Source organism: Prosopis cineraria, unplaced genomic scaffold (assembly GCF_029017545.1).
Source record: "Prosopis cineraria cultivar Desert tree isolate PC_DT_omini unplaced genomic scaffold, ASM2901754v1 PC4, whole genome shotgun sequence".
NCBI classification, from domain to species: domain Eukaryota; kingdom Viridiplantae; phylum Streptophyta; class Magnoliopsida; order Fabales; family Fabaceae; genus Prosopis; species Prosopis cineraria.
In genome coordinates, this window is record NW_026555335.1 from 37,684,541 (window position 1) to 37,697,937 (window position 13,397).

Consider the following 13,397-nt stretch of genomic DNA (forward strand, 5'->3'; position numbering starts at 1 on the left):
CAGTTGACCTAGGTTAGCCCGCTTTGACCTAAGTGGTTCTTGAAGACTTGAAGCAATAACTCGAGACCTGAAGTTGTTTAATTTTTTTGACCCTTTTTTAATATATATATATATATATATATATTATTTTTATTTAATTATTATGTTACCGGTTCAACAAACCGATCTCATCAATTAAATTATAAGACTCGTGACTTATTGATCTTTTTGATTCATTGTCTGATTAGGCTTTTAAGACATTGCTCTCAAGACACCCCTTATCCTGCCTTACCCGAGGTAGATGAAACTACATCCTCCATATTGAACTTAACCTATTCCTCTTGCGTGATAAAGGATCGTCGTGAATTTAGCGCAGCATCTATAAGATTAATTGGTTTGAGAAAATCATGTTGGAAGATAGAACAATTTCTCCATTTCCACAAATTTCCAAATGGTTACACCCTACAGAAGATTCCAATTAGAAGATATACTGGTATTGGTGGGTGGTTTAAAATTCCAAGTCATCCGCTCCTTTAAATTAAGAGAGAAAAAGATTTGATGAAGTCTATTCAGAACCAACTTGCACTAGATCTGTTTTGCATAAGAGCAGTCTTTAGTGATATGAAGAATATCTTTAGCCTCAAGTTCACACCAATTACTTAAAGGGGAACAGCCAGCCTATGAACTTCTCCATTTATTAGTAGGTAGCCTATTATGATAAGTAAGCCACAAGAAAACACAAATTCTCTTATCCCTCTCCATTTTCAGATAATTTTGAACATAGGGTATATTAAATTTGAAGGTGGTTTTTCAATCATAAAATAAGCAATATTGGTGGTAAAAGAACCATCAATAGTTCTATTCCACATCATGATATCATGACCTACAAACAGGGAAGGAGGTAACAAGGATATAAGTTCAGATAAGACCCCTTGTGGCATGATGAATGACAATCTAATGAAATCCCACACTTCAAAGCATCTTCAGTTAGCAACTTTAAACCCTATCTCTTCTTCAAAAAATGGACGCAATACTAGATCCTTAATCTTTTTTATCACAAAATAGCCAAAAATCTTTGAAAAAAATTAATTGACTCCCCATTACAAAGTTACCATCTAGTTCCTTCATCCACCAAATCCTTGTTTTGGCATATAAACTTCCAGGTAAGTGAATCATATGATTTAGCTTCTAGTTAATCTTCTTCAAATTTGAACATGTACTTGTTCTACGAAAAGATCAACTTATAAACCAGTTGAACCTAGGATTAATTTCCATGCTATTTTGGTGCCACAAGCTTTATTAACTTGAGGATAATTTTTTAAAATGAAGCCCTAGGAAGTGTTATTCAATTCCAACTCAAAGGGTGGAAGCCTCTTGAGGTTGCACTACCTTAAATAAAATTCCTTTGGAGTCTTTTAATCTCATTACAGATAGTTGTTGGGATTTTTGCAACCTATATGGGATAGAGAGGCACTGCACTAAAGACGGACTTAACAAGCACCACCTATCCAACAGAAGAAAGGCAACTAGATTTTCAACTAGCAAGCTTTGATTTGACTCTATCAATAATATATTGTAATTTTTTCATTGTTTTCCTTTCATTAGATAAAGGAAAACTAAGATACCGACCAATTTTCACAGAGACCTTCATTCCCACAATCCTCTTGATTTTTCCTTTTAGAGTAAAACTCATATTCTTAGAAAAGAATAGTGAAGATTTAGACTTATTAACCTTCTCCCCAAATGCTTTACTAAAGACATTAAAACAATCCATTATAACATATGCTTGCTGTTTAGTGGCTTCTATAAAGAGTCAAAGATTGTCTGCAAACATAAGGTGAGAAATGGAGGGGCCCTAATTTGTGATATGGATAGGTAATCAAAGTCTTGAATAAACTTCATCACTGATAATATGTAACAGTCTATCCATACACAACATAGATAAGAATGGTGAAATTGAATATCCTTGCCGAAGACCCTTTTAAGGAGAGAAATACCTATTTACACCCCGTTCCATAAAACATTATAAGATACAATAGTAATACGGCTCATAATTAAAAGAAAAAAAATTAGAGCTCATACTAGCATTAATCAAAACTTGCTTCAAAAAGTCTCACTTGATTCCATTGTATGAGTTTTTCAGGTATACTTTCATGGCAAAGAAGACTTTTTTCCTTCTTGCCTTCTTCATGATGTGTATTATTCCTTGCCCAATAATGATGTCATCCTGAATTTGGTGTCCTAGCACAAAGCTAGCTTGAAAAGGGGATATAAGAGTATTCATGCAACCCTTCAATCTATAATTCAGGATTTTAATAATACTCTTGTAGTGGACATAGCATGAAGATAGAGGTTTGAAATGACTTACCAATTTTGGCTTTCTCTTTTGGGTACAAGAGAGATGGGGGTTCTATTAGCTTCAGTTAATGAACATTAGCCCTTGAAAACCTCTTGCACACAATGACAGAAGGAGTTCCCCACCATTTCCTAATTTGCTCTGAAAAAGATAAGTGAGAAACTATCATATCCTGGTGTCTTGTATGGACCCATAGAATTGAATTTCATCCTTGGAAGGGATTGATGCCAAACTAGCAAGAACATCCTCACTAATAAAGGGGAAGGAATTCTTAATATTCAACTAAGCTTCTTCTAAGTTCTCAAAGGAAAATAACTGTTTGAAATGCTAAGTAACGAGTTCTTTCAATTCCACCCCATTCTCAATAGATCTTTCCAAATCATTTTTAAGAGATAGAACTCTATTTCTCCTCCTCTTCATAGTTGGTTTAAGATAGTACTATTTAATGTTTCTATCATTACTATTTATCCATTCAGTCTAAGCCTTTTGAAACCACTTTGTTTCTTCAAATTTCAGAATTTCTTCCAATTCGTGCTGCAATGAGGTTTCTAATTTGCACAGAAAATATATGCATGAATTAAGGAAGCAGAACCCAACACAAACAAGTAACTCGCTTGAAAAGCCAGTTGACCACCAACTCTAAAAGGCCCAAACTTTCTCCAAGAACAAACATGAATTGGTTTTATGGTAATGTTATAAGAATCAATTCCATCTGTCCAACCATGGTTCAAAAATGGTCTAACCTTTTAAATCATGAATTGGTGTCTTAGCAATTTCAGTAGCATATATGATTTTGTTAATATTGGTGAGGATTTCAAGGCAAATATAGATAGGCACGCGCATAAATAAACAAGTGTTTTGTTTAGTGGAAAACACCAAGATTAAAAACTAAAAGAAAGTATTTTTTAAAAAAATAAAGGAAGAAAAAAGAAGATAACAATTAACAAGCCAGTGATGATATCTCTACATATATAAAACTCGAAGGTGATGAGCTGGCCGGAGCTTGAACATGGCGACCAATGATTCTTCTGAAACATGATTTATGAATCCATGCATCAAGCTATCATCGTTGCATGTTCGGAAAGTCCTTTAGTACGTCGTCTATGGCGTGCAAAATGAATTAATTATTTCTTTTTCAGAAAAAAAATTACTTTAACATTGCACAAAAAAGTACGTACAATATAAGATTAGTGAAATGACTGTGAGATCTCAAAATGATCAATTAATTTAAGTTAACTCTCAAGTGTTAAATTTTATGAATTTACAATTCAGTCTTTCAATTTTGTAATTCTGTTTTGAAAAATTTGCAACTTATCTTTTAAATTTTAACAAAAAAATAAATTTTTGTTATTCTTCAATCATGTTAAAATTTAAAAAAATAAGTTACAAATTTATCACAATACAGTTACAAAATTAAAAAATTAAATTATAAATTTCTAGAGTTTGTCACTTGAAACCTAATTTGAATACTACTAGAAAAATAAAATTTAGCGAGGAACAAATTCCTCACTAAATGTCATTTTTCTTGTTAAATAGTGTTTTAGTGATATTCTTTGCTAAATTCATAGCTAAAAAAGTATTTGCTAAATTTAGCGAGTGATCGAATTTTTCTCTTTAATTAGTGAGAGATTTAATGAAAGATTCATTCTTTTGTTAATTTTTAGCGAAGGCCATATTTCTTGCTAATCCAAATTCGATAACTTTAGTTAGGGATAATCTCTCATTAAATATGCCTATATTTAAAATGGTGATGCCACATCACTCAGAGTGTGTGCGTCAACTTGAGGCATATCACCAACATCCCTCATAATTCGTCAGCTGTCATATCACCTACCATCTTGTACCCTATCACCCGCCACCTGTGCAACAACTCCTAACATGCCATTGTCTATTTTGCGCCATATCACTTGCTCCTTACTATATTACATATTATTCCTTATGTTTATGCTAAAATTAAGACTTGAACTCTTGACCTCACATTTTTCATTTTTCAAGCTTCATACTTTTCTTGTTTACTAGTTGAATTGAAAGGCACCTATAGTTATTTTATGAGAAATTAAATATATATTATTTAACTATATAAATATATCAAACAATATATTATAAATATACACACATATATACATATTAAATTTTATTTTTAATTATTAATATGTTAAAAATATTTATATTTTACTTAAATTATTCTTTATATTATATTTTTAATAAAATATTATTTTATTAATGAAAATAACTTAAAATAAAGAAATTATTAAATATTAAATAATTTTATTATGAAAATTTACTTAATTTTTATTTTTAAATAAAAATAATTAAATATATAATTAAAAGTCATTGTCCAAAGTTAAATTTTTTTTATAATAATTAGCTAGAGATAGAATCCCTTGTTAATTATCTTATTTTAGAGAAGGATTGATTGTCACTCGCTATTTTTCTCACTAACTGTCTTATTTTAAAAAGAAATTGACAATTCCTCGCTAATTATTCTATTTTAGAGAAAGATTGACAGTTCCTTATTATTTTTCTTGTTAATTGTTTTATTTTAGAAAAAAATTGACAGTCCCTTACTATTTTTCTCACTAATTTTAAATCGAGCTACGAAATCAACATCCCTTACTAATTTAATATTTTAAATTAGAATAAACGATCCCTTACTAAATTCTCCCTGTAATTTACATTTTTCTAATAGTAAAATTAATTAACTTTTTTGAAACCTTTTTATTATCCTTTCTATAAGATTTAAGCGTGCGTGTGTACAATAAAATAAATACTCGTTATTGAGCATCAATGTGTGTTTTATTTTTAAATCTTACCAAGGTTATTGAGAATTTGGTTTGACTACCTGTGTTTGGTGAATTAAATATAATATTAAATACTATGGGATTGGAATAATACTTAGATAGTGATAAATTAAAGATTAATTCAATTGACAAGTATTTAGTTAATAATTTATAAAATCATAATGTGTAAGTTTAAATTCTACTATCAATATAAAAATTTTATTATGAGTAATATGCAAGTATTTTGTAAATGGCTAAGCATTTTTTATAACCCAAAAAATTCTGACTCGTCTAAATTTTGATTTTTTTAATAAAAGATGCACTTGGTTATGTGTTTACTCATTTTCATTGGACGCATTGTTTATTATTTATTTTTTCCGCTAACCTTCTTTTAAATTGTCTCGAATGTAGCCCAAAAAATCATGATAACACAGCAATTTATATATATATATATGTGCCGAATCATTGAATGGTAAACGATGTCTTAATTGGTTTATTGGTTTAGTAATTGATTTGATTTTTATAATATTAATAAGAAGTTATACAAATATGCATACACATAAAAATAAACAAACAGTTTTTTAAAATAGTGTTAAGATTTCTCAAGTGATTAATTTCATAGTTATTAATTCTGGAGATGCTTTAGAAAAAACGAACAAGCGTGATAAAAACTAAAAAACAGAAGAAAGAAAATAACACTATATGAGTATATTTCAATTTCAACACAATTCAAGGTGGATAGACCTTCACTCTTAAATGTAATTATATATAAAGATTGTATCTTAAATGTAATTACATGAAATTATAAAGATTGTATCTTTATTCAAAAAATTATATATATTATTAAGAATTTATAATTATTAATTGTACATATATAAATTAATTAAACTACTAAGTACTAATGCTCTGAAAGCTCCATTACCATTTACAAAATCACGGAGTTTTACTGTTTTAGGCTCCATCTTGGCATATTGTACGGAGCTAATTCAAAAGAATAGAGTCAAACGTGAAATGGACGCTGTCTCTCTGACATGCCAAAGTTTGGCGTGGATGACCCACTTGGATTCGGTCCCAACCATTTGGACGGCGTGGCCTAGCCGGGATGAGAAAGGAAGGACGGAAGAAACAGTAGCGAAGATGACGAGAAGACTGTGAAGTTTGGAGAGAAGATGACAAAAAAAAAAAAGAAAACCAAATGGTTGAATCCTTGAATTTTGAATACTGTTTGTTTACGTTGTATACAGAGGAAAGAAGAGAAACAGCATTTTCCTCGCCTGCCGGGTAATCCCACGTCGCCTGACCTTTAAACCTTGACCTTAACCCAATCCAGCAATCTTACTTCATCTTCCTACTTTGAAATTATCTTCCCTTGTTCTCTTCCTTATTATATATATATATATAAATATAAATATAAATATAAATATATATATAATATGATTTCCCTTCTACTCTTTCTTTGGTGTTGTCTTTTTATATTTTCTTGGCGCCCAATGGGATGTTTCCCGTGGACCTTTTCTTCTTCGTTTTCCAAGCGGCCAGCCTTCTTCCAAAGGTCTAATTCCAACCCCCGAGGCACACTCTCTCTCTCTGTCTCTCAGTCTTCGTAGTGTTTTGTACTCCCAATCAACCCCAGTATCAAGGAAGGTGAATACAGACAAATTTCGGATGTTCTATATTCATCGCTGTTATGGATGACCTGTGTCAAAGTGCCGTTTGTGCTCTGGTTATCTGAAGCTATGGGGGCTTTTTGTTCAAGATCAGGCAATGATGACAAAGTGCCTGTCCAGAGGGATGACCATTCTGAACTTAATAAATCAAATGAGGATGCTCGGTCTAGTATGCCTAGTGAGCTCGCGACTTCACCTCAGAGTGTGGAGAACTTGCAAGAACCTACTGAAAATAGAGGGATCAATGCCGAGACAAGTCCGTATGAATTATATGACGGAATTCCACGATTTGCCGATTCTTTTCTGCTCAAGTCTTTGTCAGTAAGGTCAAGGCAAAAGGTCGGTCTATCCATGTCAATTTCAAATGTTTTGGTATACTGTTAGTAGTTTTAGAACGTTCTCTCGTTCGGTGTAATTGGTGATGAAGAAAAATACGCAAGTTATTGTACTGCACTCCGACTATGAGGTAGTCGATGATATCATATTTGACAATGGCGGTTAAGTATTATGACCTTTCTATTTCAGGTCTCAGAGGTGAGCTCACGTCTAGGCAGGGCTGGTACAATTGGAATTGGTAAAGCAGTGGAGGTTTTGGACACTCTTGGTAGCAGCATGACGAGTTTAAATGCTGGCACTGGATTTACTTCTGGAGCTTCAACCAAAGGAAATGAAATTGGTATCTTAGCATTTGAGGTTGCAAACACTATTGTCAAGGGTTTTAATCTTATGCAATCTCTTTCTGATGAAAATATAAAACATTTGAAAGAAGAGTTGTTTCTTTCTAAGGCTGTCAAAGATTTAGTGTCAAAGGATATGGATGAACTTCTAAAAATTGTTGCAGCTGACAAGAGGCAAGTTTGTGGTTAAGTCAGATTTCATATGAATGGCTTTTTGTTCAAACAAGTAGGTCACTTATCATGACTCTATAAGATGTTAATTTAAGTGTTTGTTGGATCATCTTTATAGGGAGGAGCTGAAAATTTTTTCTGATGAGGTGGTTCGTTTTGGAAATCGTTCAAAGGATCCTCAGTGGCACAACATGGACCGTTACTTTGAGAAGTAATATAAATTGCACCCACTTAGTTGTTTCGAGTTCTTTCCTTTTTTAACTAGGATTCTGTTCATTGTATATTCCAGAATCAGCGAAGAACATAATTCCCAAAGAGAACCAAATGATGAGGCAGAATCAATAATGCAACAATTGATGACTTTGGTTCACTTTACTGCTGTAAGTATTATATTCATCTAAGAAAAGATTTGATTTATAATCTTGATCCAGAGCCAAAAAGTTACTTTAGAAGTTTTTTTGAAAGGAAAAAAAAAATTAAATCTAAGAGTGCTTTTTATGTCCCCTATTTGCTGTAAATCATAATAATAGTTGATAGTTTGTATGAAATGCGAGCCATGCTCATAGATAAATGGGGAATTACTGCATTCAACTACTTTCAGCTATGAAGTTGCTTGATTTAAATACCTAGATACTGTGCTTTGTATCATCTCCTTGACGCAAGTCTTATATCCTACGCATTATGGAAAAAAAGAAAAGAAAAGCATATATTGCATGCTAGACAAAAGGTGTTGACTCCAGAACTTCACGGTGATACCAATACTTCTGAAATTGAACAAATTGAACAGTTGAACCTGCTATCTGCCTACGTTGGATTGAATCACTCTGTTCTTTGTACAAATTGCTTTCTATTGCAGGGATAAACTAAAATATCATAAATTTCCAATATATATATGATAGAACCCAACTCTAAAATTAAATGCACAACAACAGAAAACTATAAGACAAGCAATTAATGACGGAAATGCTGAGGTTTTGCTATTAATGACTGAATAACCGAATCAATGTTACAAAATGACTTTCACTGATTCTGGCCAAAACCCTATTCAATAATTAGTGCTAAGAATACAAGAACACAATGCTGAAACAGCCCCTCGCTGGTTTCCGAGAGACCAGGACTCTCCTCACTTGTATCTTCTCTCTAAAACATTCTGAATGAGTCCCTCCCAAGACAAAGTAAAATATTAAAGCAACCCAAAAGTAACTCTAGCTTCTACACTGAGTCTATAGCCACTCTACAAGCATCATTACTTACTCCCTATTATCAGGACCCTTAGTACAATAGTCTTAAACTGCTGGATCTTTCCTCTCTGACCCTTGTCTCCCCCTCAATTTCCTCTCATATGTCTTGATAAATTTTCCAGCTCTATCAATATATATATAATAATTGCAAATGCATTATACTCTCATTTATAGTTTGATATTTGTATTAATTAATCTGAAAAGAAGGGGATGGGAGCTGTATTTTGCTCACCTTGTGTGTAGTCTCCCTGTACGTCACTGATAAGCTTTTTTGACAAACCAAAGAGGATTCAGTTTCAACTTTCAAGATGCTAGTTTCTATCTGCACCGTACTATTTTTAATTAATTTTGTTACCAATAATTGCCAAATGTCCTGACTAAATAAACTCTGAAGTGATTGGAGTGTTTTATGTATTGTAGTTTCACTGTTTTCTACATACGTTGTTCTGGTGCCACTCAGTTGCTACCATCTACTGTCTGTCAGTTTGAATATGCTGTAGTTTCTGTCACTTAAAATAGCAGAACTCTTGTTACATCTTGCATTTTGTTCAAATAAATCTTCCAATGGTAAAATACTAGGAAATTTTGTTTGGTTAAGTTATTTACTAGTAATTTAATTATAGAAGGATTTGGAATTATTTTTATTTTTATTTTTAATGGGGACAGGAATTATACCATGAGCTACATGCTTTGGGTAGATCTGAGCAAGATAGTCTGCGTAAACATCTTGAGGAGCAAAAATCAGGTGCAAGTCAAAGAGGTGATTGCAGAATACCAATGACCTATATGCAGCTCTTGTTTGTGGAGCTCTCTAGGACCTTGCTTTCAAAATGCAATGATTGACTTTATTTATTGAAAAATTGTGATAAAATCATATAGGTGATAAGTATGCAATCTCAAGGGCAGGACTTAAAAGTCAAAAGAAGCAGGTTAAACATTTGAAGAAGAAGTCACTTTGGTCGTGCAGTTTGGAGGAGGTAACTTTTGGTGGTTTCTTTAGATGAATCTGTATCTCACATTCTCCTTTGCTCTATATCTGTCTTTCGTGGGTTCAGTTCCATTCATAATCTTTTGGGTTACAGATAATGGAGAAGCTTGTAGACATTGTCCTTTTTTTGCATTTGGAGATAAACAATGCCTTTGGCACTGCAGGTTCACCTACTTGCCCTTGTGTTCTGTAATGAAAGCCACTTTTTTTTTTTTTTAAAGAAAAAGCATAATTGTAATGGTTTTTTTCCATGGACGCATGCAGTTGATCATAAACCAGCGATTGGATATGTAAGCAATCACCAAAGACTAGGTCCTGCTGGCCTTGCTTTGCATTATGCAAATATAGTGCTCCAAATTGATACTCTTGTGAGTTAATTCTTTCTAAGATTTATTTTTCATTGACTGTCTTCATAGTACTGTCTTCATAGTTTTATGGTTTTGATATCTTCAGCCAGATGAAAATATGACAGGTTTCTGTAGCCTCTTCTCTCATTGCGTGTTAGGATCAAATTTCTTCCTCCTTTCTTCTCTTTTACCTACTCATTTTTTGCACCAAAAGTTGACGCCTGGTATTTTCTTTTCACCCAGTTTATCCTTAGTTTTAAAGTTTGTTCATGAATGTTGGTGCTCTTTTTTATTCATGGCAGTTACTTTTTACCCATTAAGGGATCTAAACATAACAGTGCTATGTATATATATTTCCGTTACTTGTTTTGGCTCGCATGCTGTGCTTTACGAATATCTTTAACTAAAAGCACAATAAAGTAATTGGGAGCTAATTCACTCTCTATTTGGTTTATGATTTCTATCCTAAGCTTACACTAGGCTCTACAGCAGTTTTGACTGTTTGATTATGATGAGTGGGATATAATTTACTCAACGTGGAATCTCAGTGTACCTTCCTGGTCTATTGGGGTTAGTGCTTCAGGGCTTGGAAACAATGAGGGTTCTTAACTAATCAAGTTGTGCCTTAAGGTGTGGAAGAAGTGAGAGACTTCAGACTAGCTACTGTGTGCTGGTGGTGAAGAATAGACTTCTACCTGAAGGATGCTGTGATGTGTTTCTCTCATTCCCTTTCTCTCTGCCTACTTCTCAAGTGGTGAAAATATGAGAGGAGTGGAGTTTCCTCAGATTTGACCTTTGTGCTGATAGGAATGTGAGAGCGTGACGTGACATGCCATTTGTAAGGGGAGATTAGGTGTAAAATGGCTGTTCTTTTGTTTGTCATAAATGTTGCATGTCTTGCACAAGTATCTGTTCCTTAGGTATTGTACCCTTTAAATTTAAGGTATGAGGATGATATGCTTATTACTAATGGGCATGCTTTGACCATTATAGACAAAACATCAACTGGTGCCTTTAAGCTAGATCTTCCTCTTGGCTCACCTCAGCTTTTATCTCCTTAGCAAAGCCAGGCATAATGCGGATAAAACAAATCTGGTGGCACATAAAAAAGTGAAGCAAGAATATTTACTTAAACTACTTTGGTCACACTAATTCTAATTAACACATTTGCTGCCTTGTGTTATTGCGCTTTATAAATAGAGCATTGTACTCAGTCAGTGTTGACACTGTCAGGTAGCCAACTCTAGTTCGATGCCTGAAAATACAAGGGACGGATTATACCAGAGCTTGCCTCCTAACATGAAATTAGCTCTGCGATCCAAATTACCATCTGTTCATGTTGCAGAAGATGTATGATCTCATCTGTTACTACTTCATTTTAGTATCACTTTAAACATCATAATTACTTCAGTGCTAAGGAAAGTCTTAAAATTTGTTATTTCTTATGCTTCCGGCTTTCCTCTTCCAACCTAAAGTAGAAATGTAGAATATCTTCCATATTAATCTTCCTTGTGTTCGTGTTTGTCCTCATTTCCCACAGCGCACGGTAGAAGATATAAAAGAGGAGATTGAGAAAACATTGCATTGGCTTGTTCCAGTCGCCACAAACACAGCCAAGTAAGATGCCTGGCTTTTCTTCAAATGGCTTTTCAGTGAGAAGTTTCCTTTAAGCATCAATTTAATTCGTTTCATTTCTAATCTACTCCTATTCATGTTGCTCCAAAATTGAGTCAGAGCGCATCATGGTTTTGGCTGGGTTGGGGAGTGGGCAAGCGCTGGGTGAGTAACAAATAATTGCTTGTTCTATTATGAATGTATATTATCTAACTTTGTACGTCTTTCTTCTGCCTCCATTTTCCATTCCGTTTCTCATACATCAATCTTGCAGCTCTGAGACAAATTTGAAGACTGCGCAGACCTCTGCAATGCGGATTGAGACATTCCATCATGCAGACAAGAACAAAGTAGAAAAATATATTCTTGAACTTCTCTTATGGCTTCAACGCTTGGCCATTCAAAGTGGAGCTGGCGTTGATGTCGGTGGAGTGAGGTCTACCACGAAGTCTACTCATCTGGCTCCCCTGCAAAAAAAACGTCAGCAACCGAGAACTGCCAACACGCCGTATCTAACAATCAGTGAGCAAAACTTGGTGCAACTTGTTAGTAAGAAAGTATGGATTAAAGGGATGAGTAAGAGCTGGGACTTTGACAGGATGGAAGCTAGGTTGAGAGAGAATAGCAGACTCACCAAAAGTTGGAGCCTTTCGTCAAGCAGAAGCATAGATATTTCCTTCAACAGGATTTCATCCAAGCTCCCTGTGATTGATTTTGGTGCCGACAAAGAGAGAGCATTGGATGTTATTGACAGAGTAGGGGTTGTGAGGTAATTTTTAGGAACGCTTGATTGTCTTTGAAACAAAGGGAAGGATGAGTGTTTTTGAGAGCCAAGCTTTGCAATCAAATCACCATTAGTACCCTCTTACCCTTGATGAAATTAATCCATCTTATTTATTTTGTTAGTTGGGAAAATGGCCAATTGGGCATTCTTGCTTGACATGATTGCTAAAAAAAATTGAAAGATTCAGCCTGTGCAAGATCAGGAATAGACACTTGAGTAACCTAGATGTAAATCATAGGAAAGAAATTTATGACAATTTTCCTTGTATTTTTTTAATTGTTCTTATTTATATTTTTCCTTTAAATTTGAGCCGTTTGAAACCTCTTTAGCCATTGCACTTTTGACTTGGATTTTGATTTCTTTTTCTCTTTTAATTGAAAGGAGGCTAAACTAGCCTTGTGAGAGATTAAACTCACCTCCTACTTTATATAAAGAAATCATTTTTTTTCTTTAGTGAGAATCAAGAAATCATTTTGTTACTAAAGCAATGCACCAAGTGCAGTGACTTCTGATCTCTATTGTTCTGAGGGGGTGTGTCACGTGTGTGTGTGTGAACCTCATTCATTTTCAGCCATAACACAGAAGCAACCTCCTCCTCCCCCACTCAAAAAAAACAAAAAACAAAAAACAAAAAAAAAACAAAAAAACAAAACAAAAAAGGAAAAAAAACACACACACACACACACCCCCACAGAGACAGTTTTATGACCCCTGACTCAGGGGTGCAATATAATTAAAAAAAAATAATGTTTAAAAAATTGTTATGGACATTTTTTATTTGATATATGAAAAT

General features: G+C 33.7%; 1 protein-coding gene across 2 annotated transcripts; it reads left to right on the forward strand.

The window, feature by feature from the left end:
• The first annotated feature begins 6,535 nt into the window (after positions 1-6,535).
• On the forward strand, positions 6,536-12,880 carry LOC129309798 (protein PSK SIMULATOR 1-like). 2 transcript variants are annotated; one of them, XM_054951516.1, is made up of 12 exons: positions 6,536-7,121; positions 7,308-7,637; positions 7,753-7,841; positions 7,920-8,010; positions 9,538-9,631; positions 9,751-9,848; positions 9,954-10,023; positions 10,124-10,227; positions 11,440-11,556; positions 11,747-11,823; positions 11,941-11,985; positions 12,095-12,880. In XM_054951516.1, the coding sequence occupies exons 1-12, from the start codon at positions 6,807-6,809 to the stop codon at positions 12,591-12,593; spliced, it is 1,929 nt and encodes a 642-aa protein (XP_054807491.1). In that variant the 5' UTR covers positions 6,536-6,806; the 3' UTR covers positions 12,594-12,880. The 2 variants fall into 2 exon arrangements, with proteins under 2 accessions (XP_054807491.1, XP_054807492.1); XM_054951517.1 differs by lacking the exon at positions 11,941-11,985.
• Positions 12,881-13,397: the final 517 nt, after the last annotated feature.